We start from the raw sequence: 26,337 nt of genomic DNA, 5'->3' as shown, positions 1-26,337 counted from the left end.
ATTGTTTAGAAAAAGCAGCAGAAAAAGTCAGTGTAGTATTAAAAACATACTTTAAGTTTCATTCGACGACCTTTTCATATGTCAATCCGATTAGTCCTGATTTACATTTGGTATAATTTAATTAAAAGTGTTTTTGCATTTGTGTGTGTGTTTTCAGGCAGCCCACAAATGTACATTTATTCCTCAGTCCTCCAGCATTTATGGCAGTTTCAGAGGCTGTGATTTGTGGACTTTCCTCTCCCTGCCTGCGAGTGGCTACACAAGCTGCCAGTGCTGCCTCCACCCTCTTTAGGTACAAATAAGTATGAGAAACACATACTGTACAATATAAAGCCAAGGACAGTTAGTTGCACAAAACATTCCGTCATCCTCTAAAAGCTGTGCAGAATCAGAATGACTTTCAGAAACGGTGACAATTTAATTTATTATTGAATTTAAAAATATTCAGCTAAAAATTCTCAGTTCAATATATACACAGCTGACCCTTCATACAGCATATTTACCCGACAGACTACTATACAATGGCTATATTTTACCGCACGCTTTAAGCCATAAAAAGCACATAGTTCCGCACTTATCCCTCTGCGACAATTCTACCGTCAAATTAAGTCTACCAGTTACACCCCTCCAACCCATATGCACACTATGGGTGGAGTAACCCTAAAATGTGGGAATTCACTCTTATAACTGCACATATTTTTCCCCAGACTTAAGCGGTGTGTGTGCTCCAAAGCCTCCGGTCAGTCTAGCACCCTGGGAAGGTGAAGCATCATATTGCATGTTTTGATTCACTCTCGTGCTCTGACCTGTCGATGGCTCCTGGTGCTGATGGATCCCTGGTCCATCGCCAACTTCTCCACAGCCATTAAGAGTCCAGACCATATTACAGCGGAATGTCAATATATCCTGACATAATGATGAATTTACTTTCATGCATGTTGCGAGCGACATTTTCGTTTCAAACAAGCTGCATAGTGGCTGAAAGCACCGGTTACAACAAATGCAGTCGTCTTGATGGCACAATGGTGTGTTCAATATGGAATAATTTTGTTCATATTAGATGTACGTCATCATCAGTTGAGGGACACGCCCCCATGTGTGGCACTAGTATGGTTGCTGGGCGATGCTGATCAACAGCTGGCTCACTCATGTTCTTAATGACTTTACAAATGTGTTCACTTATCTGCACAGTATTACGTGTCAATTACATATTATGCAATATGCAATATAGAGATTAGGGAGCACAAAAACACAGATCCCTTTGCCTGTTAGATAGGCGACCACAAACCTGTTTTCTCTACGAGGGTTAATTTCCCATTTAAAGTGTCACATAGTCTTCGAGTGAACATTAAAGGCTTTAACATCTCAGGAAAAATCCACATTCCAGGACTTCTACCCACATGTAGACTTCAATAAGTCATACCATTCAAGCTCGTGTGAACAAACTGGCTGGGTACACGCAAGGAGTGTGTTAGACGTCGACATAACTTGAAAACGTGTAAGCCAAATAAAATACTGACTTACGCACCAATGGGAGAATAAGACCCGAAGTCATTATATCACCACTGATTAAATACTGAGAGTTCTATTTTTAATGACTAGTGCAAATCCAGTGTTGTGCCAGGAAGAAATCTGCGAGGAGGCAGGCTAGACCCAGTTATGTTAATTTTGCGGACTGTCATACCACCAGTGCATTTAAAATGGGATATGTGTACTGGTGTGGGGATCACCACAGCTGACTTCAATCTCGACCAGTTGAAGGCACTTCTCTTACCTTCTGTAAAAGTGGCGTAAATAGTCTTGCTCGGAGACATCTCAGAAAAAGACACTGCCGTCCAGAGCATTGAACGTCAGCAGTACACCGTTATTAAATACCTGAGCTGGTGAAAAATTATATGCTTTCTAAAATGATTCAGAAGGTTCGATGTCTGCTGTTCACATGTTTAGAACTAAAATATTTGTTATCCCCCATACGTCTGCGTGGACCTCAGAATCCATGCCTGTACCTTGATTAAATTCAAAACTTAGACAGGGTCTGAGCAGACATAAGGTTTGACAAACTTTCAGTCACCAAATTCACACGAGAGAGACGGATGTAAAAGGACACAGCCTCGTTGCATCAGCACATCCATCTTGGCGCAGGCCACTGTCAAATTGGCAAACGCGCCAGCAAAAATCAATTTACACAAACCATTTGCGCTCTGATGCGCATTGCACAGTCTACGGAAGTAGAGACTTTAATGTCAACTTTTGGTTAAAATTCAGTGATGAAAGTCCTCCGGATTTTCCCGGAATTCCTGATTTTTAAATTTTCATGAAGATCCAAAAGATCGGCACGTTTTACTGCCATCTGTGCAATTAGAGTTACCAGCTTGAAAAGATGGGCGTCAATGCGCTGGAGTCGCACCGGAAAAACACGAGACACGCTGATTTGGCGAAGACTCTCTAATCTTCCGTTGGTATGAATCTGTTTCCAAAATATCAAGATAGTGAAGCATCAACTTCAGGCAGTGGTACTAGCAGTGCATGTGCACTAGGGATCGCAAAAAAACGCTTACTTTCATAACCGGTTTTAACCGAACAGCTGTAGCAAAAAAACGATTAACCGATTTTAAAACCGGAGTTGGGGTGCGGGGTTCCGCACGGACTGTTTTTGTTGTTGCTCTTCCGGAGTGACGAGTTCACAGAGTTCCCCCCGTTATGCGAGTAGGGTTTTTTTTTTGTCTGCCAATAAAACAAGTTTTGTTCCTGTGTCCGACCACTCCGTCTCCGACGCTTTTCTCCGGCGCTACACCATCAATCGTTAATTTACTCCGCGGTAATGGGGTAGTTTGTATACAATAATGACAAACAAGCTTGTTGAATGTGGCTTTCAACAACGCACTCGTGCAAGTTAAATTTTTTTTTTTTTTTGGAAAAATGTTTTAATGTTGACATTCTGTCGGACTTTCAGAAAGGGCATGAAAGTATACCGAGCGTTTCCTCTATGCCATGTTTGATGTTTGATGTTTCTTTGATTTAACTGAATATTCTTTTGAGTCCAACTTTACTCTAACAGCGAAACTTGAAAAAAGTGGAAATGATGTTGAATAAATAGCGCAATGTGGAGTACCGGAACCGTAAGAAATGATTGGAAATTTTAACCGATTCCGAAAGTCCGATTACGGTTTCGGTTTTTAAAAGTATTACTAGATATATATCTAAGATAGTGAGCAATGTGGTCGAGTGTATCAGTACAACGCGATGTAACAAGTTTGAGACTTAAACGTTAATAGTAATTACTACAGAGAAACTTCTTTAACATATTTTGGTGTACGGTGTAGAAATTCTAGGATATATTTTCGTGTATATTCTATATCTATACTATGATATGTATAATGTGGGGGGAAAAGGACAATTTTAGATGTCTTTTTACTGAATAGTTCACTTAATTCATTTGTCTTGAGATTAAATGGCATATTTTAAGTATATTTTAGTGACAAATGTGATTTTGTGCTATCCAGTGAAAAAATCTGGGCTTGGCCCTTGGGGAACTTCTGTCCAATTCTTTTTTTTTTTTGGTCAGGACTTAGAAATTTTACTTTCAATTTTTGTCTGCATTTTGTTCACAGATATCACCAGAATGCACCACAGCTATCCATTTTTTCAAACATTTCCGGGGGGGGGGCATGCCCCCAGACTCCTCTAGTGCTCGCATTTGTATTTTCAGGAATTTTCACCAAAGTCCACTTTCATCTCGATTAAAATTTCTCCAGATTGAACCACCAGTCCAGACCAGTCCTATACCAGGAATTACAAGGAATTGTGAAGGCCATCACGAACAGATTCTCTGAGCTTCCCATACCCTCCTCCAATAATCGTCAAAGTAGAGTGAGTTTGCTTTGATTTATATTGTAGTCACTTTAAAAAAAAAAATACACTCTGTGTGTGTGTGTGTGTGTGTGTGTAACCCTAACCCTAACCCCTATATATATATGTATGAGTGGCTGAAATAAGTACCAGACACCAGAGCAAAGCATGTGCATTGCCAGTTTCTCCTGTATATACAGAAGGAGTCATTGCAAACAAATGCTTTTGTTCAAAGTATTAAATAAATATCAGTTGTCGTGTTTCATCATTTCAGATTATTACGCACAACTTAATTTCTGAATGTATTCGTCCGATTACTTGGGGCGGAACGGTGGACGATTGCTAAAAGCATCTGCCTTGCAGTTCTGAGGTCCAGAGTTCAAATCCCGTTTGCATGTGCTTCCCATCCCTGCATGGGTTTTCTTCGGTTTCCTCCCACATCCCGAAAGCATGCATGGTTGGTTAATTGAAGACTATAAATTGTCCATAGGTGTGAATGTGAATGCAAGTGGTTGTGAGTCTTTGTGCCCTGTGATTGGCTGGAAACCAGTTTAGTGTGCAACCTGCCCAATGATAGCTGCAACCCTTGTGAGGATAAGTGGCTCAGAAAATGGATAACTGATGGATTACAAAAGCACTTTGGGAAATATATTTAATAAGAAAAATTGTGATGTGTTAAATACTTATTTCAACCGCTGTGTGTTTGTGGGTGTGTATAGAGTGTCCCATATATATAACTTTAACATTTTAAGTTAAAGAAGTTGAAAATGTTTACGTGAACAGAGCTTTACTTCATATACCCTCCTTTCTCACTAATTTTTAATCAAATTTTTTCATCTTTTTCTATATGCTCAGGTGAGTCTGAAGAAGCCAGAGCAAAATAGCCTGCACACTCGGTCAGAAGGATTTCTGCTCCACTCACTGCTCTGTTTTCAGGCTGCATGCAGGTCAGCTACAAAAGTCACATCTTTGACCCATCAAATAATTGCACAATATTGGTGTGATTTTCGTGTTTCTCTGCTTTACCTTGGCACACACAATTGTTTCTGTTTGTGTTTGTTAGAGAAATTTTAATACAAGAGTACCCACAATACTTTGAACTTGATCATGGGAGGTTTTAATAAACCACATGAACACATTATTTATTTTTTTTTCCCCCTTTTGTACCTATGGTTTTGATCATTGTCCCTCTATACCACAGCTGTTTAGGAATGAAAGCATTCCATTCAGAATATATGACGGGCTTGCATTAATTGGACACTTTAAACTTCCCGTAGATGTGCTTGTGAGTATGACTGTTGTCTGTCTCCATGCGCACTGTGATTGGCTGGCAACCAGTTCAGGGTGTACCCTGCCTCCTGCCCGATGATAGCTGGGATTGGCTCCAGCACTCTTGCGACCCTCATGAGGATAAGTGGCTGAAGACAATGGATGGATGGATGTCAAATTTAACTTTGGAATTGAAAATGTTTGTATGTATGGTAGATTGGCTGAGGAGTGTGCATCAGATCCTATTCTGAAGGAGAACACATTCACTGCTCCATCTAAGATTAGCAATGGCCCTGACTCACTTGAGTCTCTGCGTCAATATCTGCTGCAGTGTTGCGACTCTGTCTGGATACCCACAGTTGTTGTGAGTGTTGGCCACAAATACAGTAGTTGCATAAAGCAAACATTTGTTCAATCATCTTTTTTTCCAAACTGATACATGTTGTGAGCTTGTTTTTATTTTTTAATTTTTAATTTGTGTGGATGTGTGTTGTGTGTGTACATAGAAGATATGCGAATTTGCACCAAATCCTCAGATATTGCAGGTCTTCTACTCAATCTTGTCTTCTCAATTCACCCTCCTTCCATCTGTCATGCCAGCCTTCGCAAACAAGATGGGTAAGTGCAATTTTTGTCTCATTAAGGCCATTAAATGTGGCTTGAAGCTTATGGTTTATGGCTTGTATATAGCTATAAGTGTTTCATGAAGTCAAATTTAAATGCATAATACAAATTAAGAGATCTTATTTTCATTAAATAAATGGTTTATCCCATTGCATTCACTGTAGCTCTATTAATAGCAAAATTAAAGTTGCAAGAAATACACACTTAGCCCTTGGTAAATATGGCAGGTGTGCGAGACAGATTTGATCAAAGTATTTTCACATCAACATTTCTGCCAGTAAGGAGCTCTTATAAATCTCTTGACAGTGGGGCCTTTGTCACATGGAAGATGTTTGGTCTCGCTTTGACCTTGTGGCGCATGCGTTATTCGTTTTTATTGGTTTTATTTTATTTATCTTTTTTTCTGGTAAGTTATCAAACTTCATCCAAAGATTTTTTTTTGCAATTCACTCTCATCGATTTTTTTTACTATATGCGGTTAAAATTTTTAAAAATTGATAGCAATTGAAAAGACTGAAACTTAAAGAACTCTTGGAAATGGACAAAATATATGTACAGTACTGTATTTGGCTCCAGGATAGTGACACAGAAACAAAGCAATTTCGAGATTTTCAAGAATTTATATGATCTCCATTATTTATCAGCATGACTGCTATAACATTCTCTCCTTATTACAGCTAGATTGATGATTTGGCACTGGTTATGTGTGTGCACGCGTATGTGTGTGTGATACATACTACTGCATCCCGTGCAGATCGTGCAGGTCGGATTTCCGACTGGTGCCACGGACAGTCCAAAGCCCCACTTAAAAATGGGTGGTTGATGTCGGGAGGGGTATCAGCTGTAAATACTGTGCCAAAAATGTTATGTGAATGACTTGCTGTGGTAAAAACCTGACGAAACAAGTTGAAAGTGCCAAAAAAAGCTGTAAAAACTTCGTTCGATATTACAGTAGTTGCTCTCCATGTGTGAATTTTCAAAAAAGTTGCTTAGCTTTACGTGCATCAACTTCTATGACAGACGGGTACACCCTGAACTGGTCACCAGCCAATCGCAGGGCACATATAAACAAACAACCAGTCACACTCACAATCCCACCTAGGGGCAATTTAGAGTGTCCAATTAATGTTGCAGGATTTTGGGATCTGCGAGGAAACCGGAATGCCCGGAGAAAACCCACACAGGCATGGAGAAAACATGCAAACTCCACACAGGCAGGGCCGGGATTGAACCCGGGACCTCAGAACTGTTAGGCCAATGCTTTCCAGCTGCTCCACCGTTCCGCCTATCACAGCCTAATGATTGTTTTTTTTGCCTGCCATTTACCTGTACTTTGGATAATTCCATCATGGCCCCTCCTTACTGTCTCATTCCTCTTTATTTTTTTACTTTTTCTTCCCTCCAGCATCTTCTGGTTTCTACAGGCTTGCCTTGGAACACAAAGGGATTTTCTGTGTGGGAAACAGGTACAGTGTAACCGGAAAACCTAAGGGCATATACACACACATAACATTTAAGGTGTCAAAAACTGTATGTGAAAATGTGAATGGGTGAATGTGCGTCTTTCTTTATAATATTGTAAAACACCGGTACAGTAAAAAGTTGAAGAAAAAGTTGGAACATAACACATGCTATATCTTGCTTTATCTCTTTGTTTTTGTCCTATACATTTTCTTTCATTGTGTTTTTGTGGACTTAAGTGCAGTAGAAACAGGCACTGTCAAACAAAACTGAGCTCAGCTATAATAAATGTGTAGTTGAATTGTTAATGGAATAAATGATTGCTCGTCCATTTGAGTCCCTCATACTATAGTTCATTCTATGCTTAATTGAATGTTTTCTGTGTTTCTTTCAGGTGTCCCTGTTCTGTATTTATATAACTAATTCATTTTCCTGCACTCTTCCAGACATTTCCATATTTTAATATTAAATTTTCCTTTGTCATTCTTTCAGAAACACACATTTAAATGCAGCTTGCTGTGATTTCCTACAGAAACTCAGTATGTGTCTGCTCTCCCAGTCAGTCTCTGCTTCTGGCATCTACCAGCAGGGTATGTAGATACAAGCACACAGTAGCAGCACACACAGTGTGTGATTTGCCTTGAGGTTTCCTGATATATTTTGTGTGCCTTTGATTCTATGTTGATGTCTTCCTGATCAAAATATGAATGATTTATAATGTTTATCACCCACTGCTCTCCTATTCGCAATCGGTCTTTGTGTATCTTGCTCTGAGCCTCTATTTTGCTTTACTAACACAACGCTTCTTGACCCTCCCCTCAAAGAGTTCAGGAGATCCGTCAACATTTCCAATCCCCCCCAATAAACTCATCATTTTATGATCGACAATATGTTTGTGTGCTCTGCTGACAATCAAGGCAGTGTGTAGTCATCTAAAACCAACACCAAGTCAGCCATGATTACTTGGCGTCTCGTTTAACTAATTGTGTTCACAAGAAAGGTCTTAGAAAAGGCTTTTGCACCAGTGAAATGCCCCCATCAAACAGCTTTTGGATGGACTAGAAAAGAGATGGTGTACTTATGGTGTACTCTACTCTCAGGCATTCTTGACCTCTTAGCACTCCCCTTTTCTTTGGAGAAAGGGTCTAAAATTGCACCAATCTTGGTGTAAAACTGTGTTAAACGTATTTTCCAAGACCAGAAGCTGTTGCTCTTGGAGAACACAATATTAACAACTGCATGTTCAATGAATTGTCCTCCAAGCTCCAGTCGGGATAATGTATACTTGGCATAATATTCAATATTTATTACTCCGTAAGCAGCTGCAGCAGCTATAAACAGCTGCCATTTCTCTTTCAGTATTTTTTCCCAGCTTGATTATTTTATTCTCTTTTGAGTGAGTCATTGTCTGTCATTTCAGAAATGACCGGTAATACAGTTTATCCATTAATTCATATCCGTTATGATTGTCTGCATATCCTTTACAAATTAAATACTGTGGTACTTTAAAAAATAAAAATCTCACACATACTTCTTGTCTTAATTACAGCATCTGTTATACTCTTTTGGGGGCCATATTTCATCTCTTGTGTCAAAAACAGTTTCTACTGATTTTTAAGTGCCGCATCATATGTGCATTATCTACAAGACAATGGTTGAGGCAACATTAAGGTTCCATAAACATTTCTGAACTCATGGCTTTACATTATATATTTTTATTGCCTGCATCAAATCTTCAGATAACTAATCATAATTTTATAAGGAGGAAAATGTTGTTTAATAATGCATTTTGCCTTAATTTCTACTTCCAGATTCTGAGGAAATAGAAAATCTTTTACTGCACAATCTTTCCTCTCTGTGCTGTCGACTCTCAAACTGGCCCACTCTGCTGTTTGAGTCTCCAGGGCTCCAACTGTGTGATTACAAAGGCCCAAGAGCCACTCAATACTGTCTGCTGATAATACTACACCTCGCCCTCCAGCAAGGAGACAGGTACACACACTTGTTAAAAAAAAAAAAAATGAAAAAAAATGATCAGGCATGGTATGGTTGTGTAACAGCTCAGTTTCTGTATTCACACAGTGAAATTGTTAAGTTAATACATGAAAAACAGCTAAAGGGAAAAATAGCTCTCATAGTATTGTAAGCTAATTTGGAGATATACTTTGATGTTCACATTTTTAATAAAAATAAAAACCATTTGTCAGAGTGATTTTACACCCCATTTTGACAAAAGTTGCAATCAAAAAATAACTGTCAAGCGAGGGCTTGATCACCGAACCCCAAAGACCCCAAAGCAGACCAGACAACGAAAAAACAATAAAACAGTTTAAGAAAACAAGGGTCCACGTCCTTTGAAAAAAATAAATATTGAAATGAAAAAGTATTATAGGATGTTCGCATGAAGAGAAAGTAACTTAACAAATTACACAACAAAAAAGCACTACTAAACAGAAACTGCAGAAGTACTTCGTAGAGTACACAGAAAATGAGCGTAAATATACATATTGCAGTACTTGTCTCTTGTGTTTGTGTTGTACGAATGAACCAGGCTCCTTCCAGACCAGACAGTCTTTTCCAGTGTTGTGTGGCTCTTGCGTTCAGTGCAGGAAGAAGGCACCGGCACCATTCCTACCTTGGTCCTGCGGGCTTCTATTTACCTTCTTGCGGTGACACATGATAAGAGCACCACACTTGAAGGCGTAAGATCATTTACATAACACACCCAACCACAATACAGTCATATAGGTCACATATTAATTGCCAGTAAATCACCAGGGAAATTGAGAAGTTGATCCGCCACAAAAAAAATTATATATATATAATAAATATATATATATATATATATATATATATATATATATATATATATATATATATAATAAATATTTATTTTTTTATTATTTTCTGATTATCTATTCTATTTGTTAATGTTATTTTCTAAGTCAGTTTTCTTTTTGTACTAAGCAGTTTGTACTTCTTGGGTGGCAATACAAACCCCAGCACTTCTCCCATTTTTTTTTTGTTAACCTAGGCTCCATTGGACTGCATCAACAAGGCACTCTCTTCTTGTCAAAGCTTCTCATCGCTCTACATTCACCATCCTGCCATCCTTCACTTCATTTGTGGCCATCCACTGCTTAAAGAAAAATTTGGGGCCCTGGTCTTGGAACTTTGGTTGACTAACCAAGCACAGTCCACAGATACAGAGACGACCATGGTGGCAAGCAGTTGTTTTATTCCATCTGAGCATTGTTTTACTTTTTATTTAAATTTTTTTTTGTTCTTTTTTGTTTTTGTTTTTTTATCAAGGAGATGAGATGTTCTGTGGAGGGTCAAGAACAAGGGCGTCCCACAGAAATTGTGGAGCTTCTGTCTCTAGTAAAGAAATACCAGTCTGTCATTCTGATCCTCCTGGTGAGATAAATATACACATAGCATATGTTCATAAATTAGCACCATGACAAAGAAATAGGATTGGTGATAGTTTTATAAAGCAGAACATAGCTTTTCAGCAATTCACTCATTAGATCTGACTGGTCAAGATTAGAAAACACTTGTGTTAAAGTCAAGTTTAACATTTGGCAATGGGTTTGACTTAGCAAAGCCAAGGAAGGATAAAAGTTAGTCCTTTGTTCCTTTGTTTTGATTTGTTTTCTTTCTGATTCTCTTACCATATAGGACATAGTTTGCACCAGGGAGGCCTCACTTGCAGAGCGAGCAATGTCAGTCCTGATGATTCTCTTGGATGGTCATAGTGACTTTGAGGCAGACATGTGTAGCAGTCTGAAACCTGCCCTACTCCAGGCATTACAGAGACTCAGTGTCGAGAATATTGCCCATGTACATGGACAGAAACTTGTTGAAGAAGGTAGGCGGCAGGGGTCAGTCAGCTCTTGGTGTTGGTGCAATAATGTTTTCAGACTCTCAATGCAACATTTGGAGTAAGCCAAGTGAAATTGTGATTTTTTTTTTTTCGCTGAATTTCCATCACCAGGTTATAAGTGAGTAAAACACAGCAAACATGATAAAGTATTATTGCATCATCTTACCAATTAATCTTTCTCTAGTTGAAAATTAAAAACACATTTTTTTAACAATACAAACCGTTGCACATTCAATCCCCGAGCCAACTGTAACATACTAAACAAACAGCAGCCTACTGGGTCATGTTGAGAAAAATGCTCAAAGGTAACATGTTATTGTTTCCTAGTGACAGTCCTGCAGTTATTAACCGTAAATTAACAAGGGTTTGAAATAGTCCCACACCAAACATTGCCCTGTCGATAGTGCCTAGCTGGGGGGAGAAGCTGGAAGAAGTGATGACCAGGATGTGGAGGCTCCAAGCATATTTTTCATGCTCTTGTCTTAGTTGTGGCAGCATACACGTCCTCAAGGGTAGACACGAGGATTTTTGTGCCAGTCCTCACTGTCCGTTGCAGTTGGGGTTCATCCTTTATTATGGCAACACTAAACTAGACTGTGATGGATTAGGAGTCGATGCTCCCTCGACAGCCCCTACGGCAGGCCTTGCTTCCTCAGAAGCCGCAGGAAGTATGTCCTCTCTTGGGCTTTTTTGAGGATGGAGTTGATGTTGCTCTCCCACATCATGATCTGATAGATTGTATTTCTCAGGAACTTAAAGTTCTCGACAGTTGACACAAGGCAGTTGGACAGCATGAGGGGCAGCTATTTCAAGGGACGCTCCCTAAAGTCCACATCTCTGCAGTCTTGTGTGTGTTCAGCTCCACGTCGGGTCGACCTCACCAAAGCTCCAGCCCCTCCACTTCTGTTTTGTTCTCCACATGGGGGAATGGGTGCTTGGAGTTAGTAAATGATTTTAATTTTCGCCAGACTGACTTGGATTTGTTGGCAGAAAAATATTTTTACAACTTTTTTGTATAATTCTTCTTTGCAACGTTAATTTCTTTTGTCAGCTGATTTCTACCAAGATTGTACAGGGCTCTGTTCTCACATGGACAGATGTCCTCTTTAGCCTGCCAAAGTTGCTTAGGTTTGGCAGTGAACCACGGCTTATTGTTATTGAACATGGGAAATGTCGTTGTTGGTACGTACACATCTTCATAGGAACTGATATAAGGATGTGACGCTGTCTGTACAGTATATTCATCTAGGGGTCCAGTTGAAGTTTGAAAGACATTCCAGTTTGTACAGTTTAAACAGCATTGAAGTTCTACCTTTGCTTTATTGGTCAACTTCACTGTTTTCACCAGAGGCTCCGGACATTGAAAGTTGTGCCTGTATGTTGGTATGAAATGAATTAAGCAATGATCGGACAAGCCCATACCTGAGGGGGGAATAGCGCAGTATCCTTCTGTTTCTATAGTTACTCCATTACTTTATATCTTCAGTTAAACAGTTGCATTTAAGCAGATCAACCTGGATTTATTAAACACTTTTATAATAGTGCCTGCAATTTTACATTTCAATATCAAATCATTTAAAAAAAAATCTACATTTTAAACTATTATGAATGGTAATGATAACATTGGTCAAAAACATTGTGATGCTTTATTTTCATACAGTGATTACATTCTAGTATTCCTTGAAAATCAGCAATTTTCTTTGACTGTTGCTCTTGCAGTTAACTCGCTCCCTCTGGTGCTCAGGCTGCTTTGTGTAACACATACCAGCAACCCACCTTCCCCACTCTGCAGCAAGATGGACGAAATACACTTCAAACTGCTCTATCATGGTGAGTTCAAAACAGCTCTGTAGGTAGGTTGCACTCCTCCCCTCAGACATCTTGACTTTCCCTAATAATGACAATCAAAGCTTCAAGTTAGCAGTCAACACCTACCATTCACTCCAGTGCAATCAGCACGTGTCCAACACAAATACACGTGCTTTACTGACTAACTCTGTCAGTGATTTTGAGTCACAGGATTCTGAGTAACATTTTTTTTTTTATTATTATTTTGCAGAACCAATTCATTATCCATTTTGTAATCATCACAGATTTACCCTAGGGCATTTGTAATTCATCTGTATGTTGTGCTCCTAACTGAATGATATAACCTCTCCCTACATCCGCCTGTATTCCCTCATGAGCGGAATCATCACTAGTCTTCAAGATCATGAACATTAAGTTTCTCACTTTTACAGATGAAACTTACAAAACCTTTAGAAAAATAGACCTTGATGTTCAAGTCCCATCATTTGTCTGTGACTAATTCTAATGGTATTGGACTGGGGTTTAGACCATGCCTACATTAATGGAGCCTTATTCTGTTAGATTTTCCAACTTGTCCTTCTGCAATTAACTCAGTCTTTACCAACCACAGTTCTTTATTATCGTCATCATCATACCTTTCTAACTTCTTTAAACTAATGTCTGTGAGCACTGCATAGTGGAGAGCCGATCCAGCAGACCTGATTAAGCATCCATCCAAATTTTTGTGTAAGTGAGTCATATTGCAGGTAGGCTGAATCAGTCCAATACAGAGAGTTTGCTACCTGCCCTAAACTACCTGTACTGCTGCCTGAGTCTCTCACCTGCACACTGCGCTGACAGAGGTTTGTCATTTTCTTTCTCCAATTTATGTGTATTTTCCACAACTGGCCAATTCTGCTTAACCTGTAGGTGCAGCTATTTTGACAGAAGTAGCTTTGATGGAGCTTTAAGACATTTCACTCAGAAAGACTAGAGATTTTCCATTGAACGTTGTTGTAGTTGTATTAATTAACTTATGCTGCTACAACTCCATCTTGGCCGATCTCACACATCTTTTTTTTTTTTATAAATTAACAATAAGCAATGTACATACAAAGAGTACAATTTAGATAATAGCATAACTCGAGGTTTTTGTATTCAAATCAAAATATATGTTGGTCACAAGTTGTTGGACTATAGGCAAGTGGATTATTGTCTGTTGCTTTCCCCACTTTCCTGTGGGGCTATGTGGGTGTGTTTTTTTTTTTTTTGGGAAATTGAGTTACACACAAAGTGACAGGCTTGTGTTTGACGTGCAATGGTGCGAACACGCACACGCTGATACATGATGTGGCACCTTCTCTTCCCCAGCTGTCTCCATGCTACTCTCCAACTGTGGACTGTTGGAGCAGCTTCAGACAATTCTCTCCTCGTCCTCCTCCTCCTCCATCTCTTCTGCATCATTTGTCTTCTGTTCAACTGATCCTTCCTCAGCCCTGCTGTGCTGCAGTCATCTACTCCTGTCCTCCCTCATCACTTTACAGCGTGAGCACTCCATGCAGGTATATGTTATGTTTACTCTCTTTACTGAAAACAATATCAAAGTCCAATTCATGTAGCCATGTCAAGACACTTAAATGATGCACATAAGACAAAAGAGCTTAGATTTTAATGACAAACCTTAAAGGGTGCTCTGTTTAAGAACATATTTTCATCTTACCTTTCAGATGGGATACAACTTATAACATAAGTTTATTACTTATTAACATCTTATACTGTACTTGAAAGCATCTGGTCCAAAGCTAGTTTCTCCTCTAATTTACCCCACTTCCTGCTGTTTCCTTTCCTCCATATCTCTCCATTCATTTAAGGTTCACAAACGCCTCACTTGGAGCCTGGAGACAGCTGTGCAGCGAATACTCATTCAGAAAAGGAATACTGACACTCTCTTGCTGGGTAACAAACTCAACATTGTCATTCTTCAAAATACATTGTTTGTATGAGACCAAATGAGCCACTTTTAAAGACTGCTTGCAATCCATCCATCCATTATATACATCTTTTCTGGGTCGGGTCGCGGGGGAAGTAGCTTCAGCAGGGATACCCAGACTTCCCTTTCCCCAGCCACTTCTTCCATCTGCTTGCAATGATGGCCCAAATTGAATTTTTAATGTGCCGTCTTTGCCTCTTTGAGTTTATTTGCAGCAGTTCGAATGCTTAATACATTATGATGTACCGTGTGTGTGTCTGTGTGTAATTTCACCCTGGTACCAAACGATAACTTAATGCGATTCCACTGTTATCTCGTACACAGAGGGAATGTTTAAGCATAAGTGAGATCTTGTAAGCCAGAGTAGAGTGCTCACTATAAAGGTTGCACTGTATATAAAAGTGCTTTAAAGCATTATACTGTATTCTTTTATTTGTGTGTGTAATAAGTATTCAAAAAAGTTAGAAATATCAACAATTAAAGTTTGAAAGTAAGGGAATTCTTTAAAGAATCTAGATTTCGAACCACAACCCTGGAGGTGTGTTTGAAGGCAGGCTCCCAGTGGCCAGGCCTGCACTCATGGCAGGCACCTGGCCAGGCACAGCCTGAAAGGGTAACGTGGGTTCCCCTTCCCATGGGCTGACACCTGTGTGAGGGGCCACTTGGGTCGAGTGCAGCGGTGGCCAAAGGCAGGGAGCTTGGCGATCCGATCCCTAGCTACAGAAGCTGCCTCTAGGGACGTGGAACGTCACCTCTCTGGCAGGGAAGGAGCCTGTGCTGGTGTGTGAGGTTGAGAAGTTCTGATTAGATATAGTCCAGCTGGGTGGGGAGGCTGTGCTGGAGAGTGCTTCCACTAGGGACCCCATCATTCTGCTCTGCGGGACTTCAGTGCTCAGGTTGCCAATGAGAGTGAGACGTGGAAGGGCGTGATTGGGAGGAACGCCCCTCCCCCCTCAGGTTTTTATATTGTTTGGCTTCTCTCTTCATTTTTTTTTGGCATTTTCCAGGCCACATATCCTGACAAGGGTCGGGGGAGTGCCAAAGCCTATCCCAGCTAACATCAGGCGAAAGGTGGACTACACCCTCAACTGGTCGCCAGTCAGCTTTTTCTGAGTTTTATTTTGCACTCCAACTGCTCTTATATTTGAATTTAATATTTCATTTTTAGCGTTTGGAAAGCTCCTACTTTCAAATGTTAAATGAGGCCCTCCTGTGTTGCACATGTGTTCTCCCCATGCTTTCTGGGGGGTTTCTCCAGGTTGTCCAGCTTTCTCCCATAGAACAAAAAAGACTTTAAATTGTACTCAGCTGGGATAACTTCTGTTTTTGAGTGATATAGAAAGTGGATGGATGCGAGTAAAAATAGACAGATGGATGGATGTACATTTAATTGTTTAAATACACACAATGGTTGTCTATGGAAAAAAATGTACAACTACAGCCTTGAGCAAAACAAGTTGTAAAATTTTGAAATTTCAGCTTTTTTTTTCCCCTTGCCATTTACATTTGTGCCCTTTTCTATGTTATTCTTTCCAGTCAGCTATTTGAGGTTGCTGCAGGTCTTACTCAATGTTGACTTGACCTCTGCATTGGTGTGTGTGACCACTGGGCCTGGTTTGGTTGGCCAAACACCCCTGGAACCTGAAGATGGTGCATTATTCCCACTTGGCTCAAGAGGGGCTCAGTGCCTCTTAATTGCTCTCAGTGGACTTATTTTGCAGGTTGTATGACCTTGGTGGGAGATTGGGTATTCAGTGTAAATTGTATAACGTACTTTACTATTAATATTTGTAGTGTATCATAGCACATAACTTTCAGTCACTTTTGCTTCTCTCTCTGCTCCATAGAGCTTGTACTGACAAAGAATGAAAGAATAAAAAGTGGGTTAACATAGATTTAAACTTTTGAGTCTGTAACGCTAGTTTGGGCAGCAGAGTGGTCGACTGGTTAGCACATCTCCCTCACAGTTTAGAGGACCTGGGTTCAAATCTGGCATTTCCTATGAGGAGTTTGCATATTCTCCCTGTCCCTGCTTGACTTTTCTCCGGGTGGCTTTTTTCCCACGTCCCAAAAACATAATACTTAGTTAAATACAAAAAAAGCTCAAAAGGCAAGTCATATTTAAAATGGCTAGATTTGAAAATATTCACACTTGGGGGTGAGGTCACCTCTTTTGGCAACTTATTCCATTTACATAATACAAAATAGCGAAATCCTGCTTCACCATATTTGCTTTGGACTCAGCTCTTCACTATTTGACGTGAGTCGATCGCAGAGCCTTACTGGGTTTATATTCCGTGAGCATTAGTTTCATGTATTCAGGATCTAAACCTTTTAGTGATTTATAGACCAATAGCAGAAATATAAAATTTATTCTAAAGCTGACTGGAAGCCAGTGTAAAGACTGAATTGGAGGGATAATGCTCTGACCTCTTTGTTCTGGTCAGAACCCAAGTTGCAACATTCTGAATGAGCTGCAGCTGTTTAATGCTCTTTTTGGGGAGTCCAGTCAGAAGACCATTATCCCACCCCGACCGGTCATTGTATAAAAATATTCACTTTTGCAGTTATGACTCATTTTTTTCTCAGAGCCCTAGTTTGGTAGAAGAAAAAAACAGAGCACTTCTCCTTTTGTTCACCTTCTCCTGTTTCATTTATCCTGTATTTTACCTCTACCCTCTTGCACTCTCATCCCCTCCTTCTCTTGCTCCTGAGTATTTTCTTGCCCTCTCTACTTGAAGATTAGTGTAGAAAAGGACTGTCTTTGATATATCCACCTGGCCTACTTGAGTATTTTGGCAGAGAACCACCACATCAGGAATGACATTTATTATTAATTCCTCATATTTAGTCACTGTCTAGTCTTTCTCTATCCTTTTTTATTTCTGGTTGTCAATATTTAAATATATTCATGTTTATTTCAAACACCTAGAGATGTTTTTTGAAGATGCACTTTCACTTACATGACATTTTAATAGTATAACATAATACTTCTTTTGCTGACCACTACTGTAAACCTGAATGAGTAGAGTTTACTTACCTATTGCCTTAAATTTTCCAAGTAATCACAATTGTTCATCAGACATGAATTTAATTCAACTTGTTAAATACACTGCCAATCTAGATAAATAGAGTATACTCATTGTACTAATTTGATCAACATTTTCTGGCGCAATGCATGCTGGGAGCTACACAGATTCATAATTCTGCTGCATGCACAACACTTTAATGCTCTGTGTGTCATCAACAAAAATCCCATGATGAAGTGGAAACTGTAGTGAATTATTGTATAATATCTAAAATATTTCATTTTGGCAAATAACTGTGGAATTTACAGGAATGTCTAACTGTGCTTTGTCTCAAAGTTCCAAATCAGATCTCATCCATCGATGCCACTGTCAAAACTGGCTTCAACTAAATTCTTGGCGGACGAGTATATGTACAGTATATGTACAGTATCTGTATTGTTTGGGCTCAAACACATATTTACACTAAGATAAGCAATGAAAACGTACAATTTATTTACATTTAAAAAAGTGATATTGGTAAATCAGTTGGTTTGAGTAAAAACTATTGATTGGATTTGAAAACGCAATTATAATAGGAAACCACATGAATAAGTTCAGTTTAATCATAATTAACAATTAATGTCACCAAAATACAGCAATTTAATGTGTAGGAACTTGTCTCTTTGGGTTCAATACCAATCTGGGTTTACAGTTTCCCCTTCTTGTCCTCTTAAGAAAAATGAGCTACTGCTGAGGGCCTCAGTCAACTGCCTAAGTTCCATGCTTGGCTTCCTTCAGCGGAAAAGTTCACAGACAGGTAACATTTGTGATCATAACTATATTTCATGTCAGCTTTGCCCTTTCAGTATATTGTATATTCTTATCCCCTTCGTCGAACCCTAGAGAGTTGGTTTTCCTTTGTACAATCAGAGAGACATTTCCTATAGCCTTATTTTCAGGTCAGGTCTCTCACTCACTCTCTCTCTTTCTCCTGTCTCATGCTCTTTCTCTCTCCCTCCCTCTTAGTAAAGTGTTTGAAGACCCTAAAATAATCTCAAGGAAAAATAAATAAATGAAATGTTTTTTAAAAAAGGCATATGGTCATATCCCAGGTTTTCACTTATCGTGGGTGCGGCAGTCTGTCAAGTGATGGTTGAACATAGCCCCTACGATGGAGGTTGGGGGGGTTTACTGTACTGTCAAACACAGCACACCTTATCACACAACAGTACTCACTAGATGGAATTGGACAAAACTACAGCAGAATGACTTCTCATAAAGCACCAAAACATCACTCCAAAAAAATTTGTCCATCAGTTCCTTAGTTAGCAGGTCGTTTCCTGGTTATCTCGTAATGGCTTACTGCATGACATCAATATTTAACGGGTTTTCCTATGTCCACACATCACCGCGCCACAAAGTTTCATAGAGTCATAAGGGTTCAATATATGATAGAAACTGGAAAAAGAGTATGGCCAGTTGGTACAATATTATTTTCTTACTGGGGTGAGGGTGAGATATATATTCCTGTAGCTAACTACACTTTGTTTGTTTGATTGTCACCGCTTCACAATTTTCAAATAAACTGTTATAGACTGCCTCATCTTGCTAAGAAATCAACAAACATTATAAACATGACTTGCCTTTTGAAATGTACTATTAATAACAGTAATACTGTGCAGCCAGTAACATTTACAGCAAACTCTGAGTCAGTGTTGCCTACAATTATTGCCATATTAGGTGACATTTAACAACCCCTCTGAAGCACTTAGTTGGAAACCTGTGAACGCCACAGAGGCTGAAACTATCAACTAACAAGTACAACTTGTAAATGTATTTCCACCTTTCTACCTGATCTCTCACATATAGGTCAGTTTTCAAAGAAAAGATGTCAGAGATTTTGATCACACTTGATAGCTCCAGATGGTCATGTCAAGGTTCTGTGTCTGAAGCTGCTCCCTCCAGGCCATTCCATTGCAGGGAAGGTCTCTCCCAACCGCGCCTCTGTCATTCAGCCATTCCTCACGCCTCAGCTCCTTTTCTTTTGTCATCTGCTCATGGGCTTGCTACCTTTTCACCACATCCGCCCCCCCCAAAAATCCTTAGATTTGTCAAATCCAATTATGCCACAACCTGTCAGCTGTTAGACTTTTAATATGCTGTGCTTCTGTCATTACTTTTTTTTAAACACTGCTGCATGCATTGGTTATTGCACTGTACATTTATTGTGTGTGTGTGTGTGTGTGTGTGTGTGTGTGTGTGTGTGTGTGTGTGTGTGTGTGTGTGTGTGTTTTGTTTTTTAGCCAGTTATGTGGTTCGTCAGCCATGGAGTCGATTCTTCATCTCCTTCCTGCACAGCTCCGGAGAGAGCTTCCTCCTCCACCCAGCCATTCTCAGGGTTATAACACTTGTGAGATGTTAAACACCTTCAAGTCAAGTTTAATTTATGGAGGTTCAGTCTGAGCAGTAATATGCAAGAGTTTCTGTGTGTAGGAACATAAATTACAGGTAGTACAAAGTAAGTATGTGGTTAAAAATCTATTTGCATCGACATGTCTATTTGTTTGTTTGTGTCCTGTCCAGATTATGGGGCATGGCAATGTGGTGGTGGTGTTGTGGGATCCTGACCTGCTCCAGGTGATAAATGCAGTAGAGAAGAAAGGGGTTAAGAAGCTCAACCTGGAAGCATCACAAGCCCTCAGACTCTTACTTACACAGGTAACTATGTCCATGTGGTGAACATCAACTATGCAAATGATGGTTGGAGGGGATACATATCAATGAGCTCTGCGGACTGCTGCAGGAAATGTTTCGTCAAAGAAAAAAGGACACACAATGGTTACTGAAATAACTTGAAAGTGTATAATACTGGAATTTGGCAAAATGTATATTGACAAACTGAAAAGCTTTGTGAATGTCCTTTGGACAGATGAGAAAAAAATTGTAGATTTTTTTTTTTTTTTTTTTTTTAAGCAAGTCACATTAACTATATTTTTACCAACGGAAAGATTAACCATACAACGATAACAACACTGTAGTGACTGCATAACATGAAGGAGGCACCGTCATGTTCTCTTTATTGAATCCACCGCTGGATGTCTCGAATGTGTACAGTAAACACTGAAATGTCCAGACAATGTAGGCATTCTGGAATGATGTGCTGCTCTGTGTCAGAAAGCTTGGTGTCACTCACAGCTCATTATCCTACAAAAGACCCAAAACAAAGCTAAAAACGCTCAAGAAGTGCAAAGAAGAAAACACCAGAAGTTGAACCCTGACCTAAATCTTATCGATCATCTGTGGAAAGAGCTGGAACATGCGGTTGGGAGAAGGCGCCCTCCTAACATGACACGTGTGTGGTTGTTTGCTTACAAGGACTCTTGAGAGTTAAAGAAATCATTGGGTTGCAGTGTCTGCCTCGAAAGCATGTGCATTAAGAGTATCATATTTCTGTCAAACAGTCACTGATTGTGTAGTGGTACACACGCCTGCCTTTGGTGCGGGCAGCGTGGGATCGATTCTCGCTCAGTGATGGTGTCGATATCTGCCCTGGGACTGACTGGCAACCAGTTCAGGGTGTAGTGCACCTTTCGCCCGAAGCTAGCCGGGATAGGCTCCAGTTTTACCGTGACCCTTGTGAGGATAAGCGGCTTGAATAATGGCTGGATGGATATTTCTGTCGAGGGCAGTTTCGTTATGTAGTTTCAAGAATGATGTTGCTTGATTCTCATCATTTAGTTTTCTTTATTTTTTAAGAACTTTCCAATGATTACACTTTTAAGTGATATCAGTAATCATTCTGTTTTTCTTTATTGATGGATTTTGTCTAAGTGCCTAAATTTGATGTACAGAACATCAAGGACAACATAATTGTCAGTGAAAGTCCAAATTTCATGCAGAGTACTTGTTTGCTAAATAGCTTTTAACTTTGAGGTGGAATGAGGGTCCTAATTTATATTGTGTTCAATGTCAAAATCTGATCCAACTGTTGATAAATTTGGTTCAGCATGCTTTTATAAATATGGTTGCAAAAGTTGGCACAGCTTCTGCCTTACACTGGTATGCCAATGTTAATAACTGATCGGCAAGGAACTTGGCCCTCATCCAGTGTAGAGACTTCTGTTCCATTTAGAACTTAACACACTCAGTTTGTTTGTGTTGCTAAAACGAATAATTTTCAACTTCAACAATTCCATTGTACTTCCAATCCTATACTGTGCTGGCAGAGTGGTTCTTTTCTTGGCAATGCTTGCACTGGTAGAGAAAACCAGCATAAAACACTAATTATTACACTTGAAAAATTGAGCTTTGTCATATTTCAATAAAATGACCTTGAATTTTTTTTTTGCCCAGCTGCCGCCTTATTCTGATCTCATTTTTCTACATTTGCTAGACACACCGACATCCCCACATATCTTTTATTATCATTGTTCTGAATTATTGAACATTTGTCAAGTTGAGGTTTTTCGAGGTAAGCATTGCAAAAATCAAATGTAGGGAGACAAGGTGAGATTGCAGGAATCTCAAAGAAGGAATTTTAATTTAACGAGCAAAAAGGGAACCTTGGAGGCTGAAAGCCGAATTAACAAAAGACCAAAATCCAGGTATGGTGTAAGAAACACCAGGCGACCAAAAACTAACCACTGCAAAGACACTAATACTAAGGAAATATGACATACGACATGCACCAAAAACAACTGGAAAAAACAGGCAATTAAATACAAGCAATCTGACAATACAACAGTGGCTGAAAGGAGATGATTGGTTGACACAAGGTATAAGGCTGACAAGAACAGGTGGAAAAGAAAACCTAGTCAGACTAACATGGTTCACAATAATTCAAGACATAACGTGAAACAAAACAAAATACGTATCTGCAGAGGAAACTTTTTAAGGTTTCACATTTGCATTTGTATTGCCTGTCAAAAATGGATCTCAAGTTAGTTAACGGTGAATGTCCCTGAAGTAGCCCATGTGTATGTTTGAACATGAAAAAGAGTATGATGTCATATTCAGGGCATGTCAGAGAAGATTTTTTTTTTCTTTTTTGCTTTTACAAGCCACTTATCCTCACAAGGGTCACGAGCGTGCTGGAGCCCATCCTAGCTAACTTTGGCCGATAGGCGGACGACACCCTGAACTGGTCGAGTGTCTGGAAATCATGAACTATATGAACACAAGTACCTGCCGCCTTATTTGCATGGGGAGTGTTTGTGCAATGAGAAAGGCTTCACCATGACACTTCTCTTGATTTAAGTTTTGCTCTGTCATCATCTGTGCACCCACACAATCCCACACACGTACACACACACACACGTTTGCTGTTGATCTGCCTTTGTTCCAAAGTGAACTTTCATTTTGTGAGGGCGTTATCTGCACTTGTCAGCAAACTTGACGTAGCCATATTTTACCTCCTGCCCTTGAGTTCATAAACATAACTGTGTGTATGTGTCCCAAGGGTTTTTATTCCCAAGGGCTGTATATAGAAAATAGAAGGATGAGAGGGACACTTAGACTCTTCAATTTTAATTTAACACATTAAATCTACTGTCGGTAAAATTAATCAAAGCAGTTCTATTTTTTATGTACATTTAAAAAGGTCAAGAATTTCTGCCTGTTACCCACTAATATACAATGCCATTATAAAGAATGTGCCCCCTTCTCAAATTCTTCTATTTTTTTTTTTTTGCATAGTTTCTGTACTTTAATTTTCACAATCATCAAATACATGTAAATTTTAGATGAAAATAGCCTAACTAAACAACATGGAACAGTGGGGATCCTTCCCAGGAGTGGCTGCCAACAAAAATTACCGCAAGAGCACAGTGAAAAAAAAAACCTACAACAACGACGTCTAAACTTAGAACTGCAGGCCCAACTTGTCTCAGTTAGGTCAGTGCTTATGACAACTACCATAAGGAAGAGATTGGGCAGAAAAACAAAAAAAGCATCCATGGTACAGTTCCAAGGTGAAAACTACTGCTGACCAAAAAGTACGCAAGTACACAAAGGTTCGTCTTTAGGAAAAAAAAAAAAAAGAAAGAAAGAGAAACATCTCATTGATTCCCAATACTTTTGGAACAGTTTTGTATGAACTGACCAGAGGAAAGTCAGGACCTGGACACCTTGCTATGATTGATGGAACCATGATTACTGATCTTCACCAGAAAACGGAGAATTTCTGCCCAACAATTCAGGGCCTCATTCTAAAGCGCACTTGGGCTCTGCAGCATGACATCAAAAACACCAGCAAGTCAACTTCTGACTAACTTTACCAAAAAAAAAAAAAAGAAATGAAGATTTTGGAGTGCCTGCGTCAAAGTCCATACTTAAATATGATTGAAATGCAACGGCATGACCTGAACAAAGGCTCTCCATGCTCAAAAACCCTCCATTCTTGATGAATTGAAACAATTCTGCAAAGAAGAGGAGCCCCAAGTGTCTCCCCAAAGACTGGTTGCTAATTGCAGAAAATGCTTGAGTTCAGTTACTGCTGAGGGAGGTCCAACCATTGCTTTTGGTATTTTTGTTTTTTTTTAATCCGCCAAATGGTATTTTTCAAGGTCATAGACTTAGCCTGCCCAAAGTACTCAACCTAGACTTGCCCCTGGCACTCATAAATCAGGCTGCATGTGAGCTCGAACATACCTCAGTTGATTTCAGATGAAGTGGGCTGAAGTGACTGTGGCAGGTTACAGACAAAGAACCACAGGCCGTAATGCTGACATTCTTACCTATGGGCATCCATCCATCCATCCATCTGTTTTCTTAGCCACTTATGCTCACAAGGGTCACAACGAGTGCTGGAGCCTATCCCAGCTGTCAACAAGCAGGAGGGAGGGTACACCCTGAACTGGTTGCGAGTCAATTGCAGGACACATAGAGGCACTCACAATCACACCTCGAGGCAATTTAGAGTGTCTAATTAATGTTGCATGTTTTTTGGGATGTGGGAAGAAACCGGAGTGCCCGGAGAAAACCCACGCAGGCACAGGGAGAACATGCAAACTCCACATAGGCGGGTCCAGGATTGAACCCAGGACCTCTAATTGTGAGGCCTGTGAGGATTTTTGATTTGAAAATACAGTGGCAGCTGTACGGCAGCGTTGTTAAATACACAAGTATATAGTAATCTCTGGACTAGAGCACCTAAGCGTCAGACTCGAGGCATTAGTTTTTGTGTTTAATGTTAGAAATAATAATGATACGTGATTGTGAGTGCGAATGGTTGTTTGTTTCTATGTGCCCTGCGATAGGCTGCCAGCCAGTTCAGTGTGCACGCCGCCTCATTGGCCAATGTAGCTGGGATAGGCTCCAGTGCTCCCGCGAGTCTTGTGAGGATAAGCAGCTCAGATAATGGATGGACGGATGTTGCAAACGTGACAGGCCTGTTGGCAAGAGGGACACACCGGCGTGTTATTACTTTAATTAACCCACATTCGAGTTTGTCTTTACTGCCATTTGCTGCCTCCTCCTTATGAGAGAGCAGTGTTTCCGTTGGATGGCGCCGCTTTTGCGTACAAAAACACGCGTGGAAAACATCTGAAAACACCTTTGAAAATTGGCTGCCTGCCAGACGAGTGAACCTCATCAAGTAAGCCAGAGCTCTAGTTCTTTTCAAGTCACTTTTTTCCCCCCAATTTAAAAATGCAATTAGCTTCTCTAATCTTTGCATGATTTTTGTCACGCTGGATGAAATGGTTTTACATCCCGCTTCAGTCTATTCCTTGCTCTGATTTCACGTCTTTTTATCGTTGTTCCCTGTACGCTGTTATCTTTTTCTTTGAATTTCACCAAACTACCTAAAATGACAATCATTGTTTTATTCAGGTGCAGAGCGGAGTCCTTGAGCCTCCGCCCACAGAGGAACACCAACAGAGAGTGAGGAGTGTGATGGAATCCCTGGACCTAGTCCCACCTGCCGAGAGGCCCGGTTTGCCCTGCGGCGTCCTGTATCCCAAACTTCAAATGAAACGCGCTAAAGCTAAGCGAAACTCATGCAAATAAACAGCCACGAGGTAAATGCAGGAAAGTTAATGAAAAACATGATCTGCAGGTCATAGCCAGCGAAAACAAGAACATATCTCAGTAAGGGTATGAATTGTGTCGCATAATGTAATTCAGAAAGCAGCAGTCTACCCTCAGTGATTGTGTCTGGAAATTCACTAACTGGGACTGATGTACTTTTCAATCTTAAGCTCTTTTTCAGAGTGTATGAAATACACACACAAATTTCAGTCATAGTCAATATACTACTTACAGACTCACTCAAAATTTGGGGGGAGGGGTAATGATCGCTGTTTCTTATATCAGACATAGACTAGAAGGGAAACATAAATCGGTAAATTTGTCGAAAGCAAGATTTGATTCACGCCCGGAGCTTTTGCCATAAATGCGTCTTTTTACATTACATTACAGACTTCAAAACAAGCGCTGAGCGGATCTCTCAAAGCCATGCAGCA

General features: G+C 39.9%; 1 protein-coding gene across 3 annotated transcripts in view; it reads left to right on the top strand.

Moving 5' to 3' along the window:
• The window catches only part of LOC133514143 (meiosis inhibitor protein 1), a 34,047-nt gene extending 13,453 nt beyond the window's left edge, over positions 1–20,594 (top strand). The window contains exons 12-31 of one of the 3 annotated variants that reach the window (XM_061845539.1): positions 158–292; positions 3,756–3,870; positions 4,705–4,796; positions 5,335–5,482; positions 5,625–5,736; positions 7,148–7,208; positions 7,696–7,793; positions 9,015–9,195; positions 9,755–9,905; positions 10,238–10,423; positions 10,516–10,620; positions 10,885–11,074; positions 12,809–12,919; positions 13,630–13,740; positions 14,249–14,439; positions 14,749–14,833; positions 16,404–16,588; positions 18,611–18,692; positions 20,179–20,383; positions 20,459–20,594. In XM_061845539.1, the coding sequence (XP_061701523.1) occupies positions 158–292; positions 3,756–3,870; positions 4,705–4,796; positions 5,335–5,482; positions 5,625–5,736; positions 7,148–7,208; positions 7,696–7,793; positions 9,015–9,195; positions 9,755–9,905; positions 10,238–10,423; positions 10,516–10,620; positions 10,885–11,074; positions 12,809–12,919; positions 13,630–13,740; positions 14,249–14,439; positions 14,749–14,833; positions 16,404–16,588; positions 18,611–18,692; positions 20,179–20,297 (2,458 nt within the window). In that variant the 3' untranslated portion in view covers positions 20,298–20,383; positions 20,459–20,594. Of the gene's footprint in view, positions 1–157; positions 293–3,755; positions 3,871–4,704; positions 4,797–5,334; positions 5,483–5,624; positions 5,737–7,147; positions 7,209–7,695; positions 7,794–9,014; positions 9,196–9,754; positions 9,906–10,237; positions 10,424–10,515; positions 10,621–10,884; positions 11,075–12,808; positions 12,920–13,629; positions 13,741–14,248; positions 14,440–14,748; positions 14,834–16,403; positions 16,589–18,610; positions 18,693–20,178; positions 20,384–20,458 lie in introns of those variants that run through there. The other 2 variants (XM_061845540.1, XM_061845541.1) reach the window with 2 other exon arrangements.
• The last annotated feature ends 5,743 nt before the right edge of the window (positions 20,595–26,337 follow it).

This window comes from Syngnathoides biaculeatus, chromosome 16, assembly GCF_019802595.1.
Source record: "Syngnathoides biaculeatus isolate LvHL_M chromosome 16, ASM1980259v1, whole genome shotgun sequence".
Lineage (NCBI taxonomy): Eukaryota > Metazoa > Chordata > Actinopteri > Syngnathiformes > Syngnathidae > Syngnathoides > Syngnathoides biaculeatus.
This window is presented reverse-complemented; position numbering and strand designations above follow the sequence as displayed.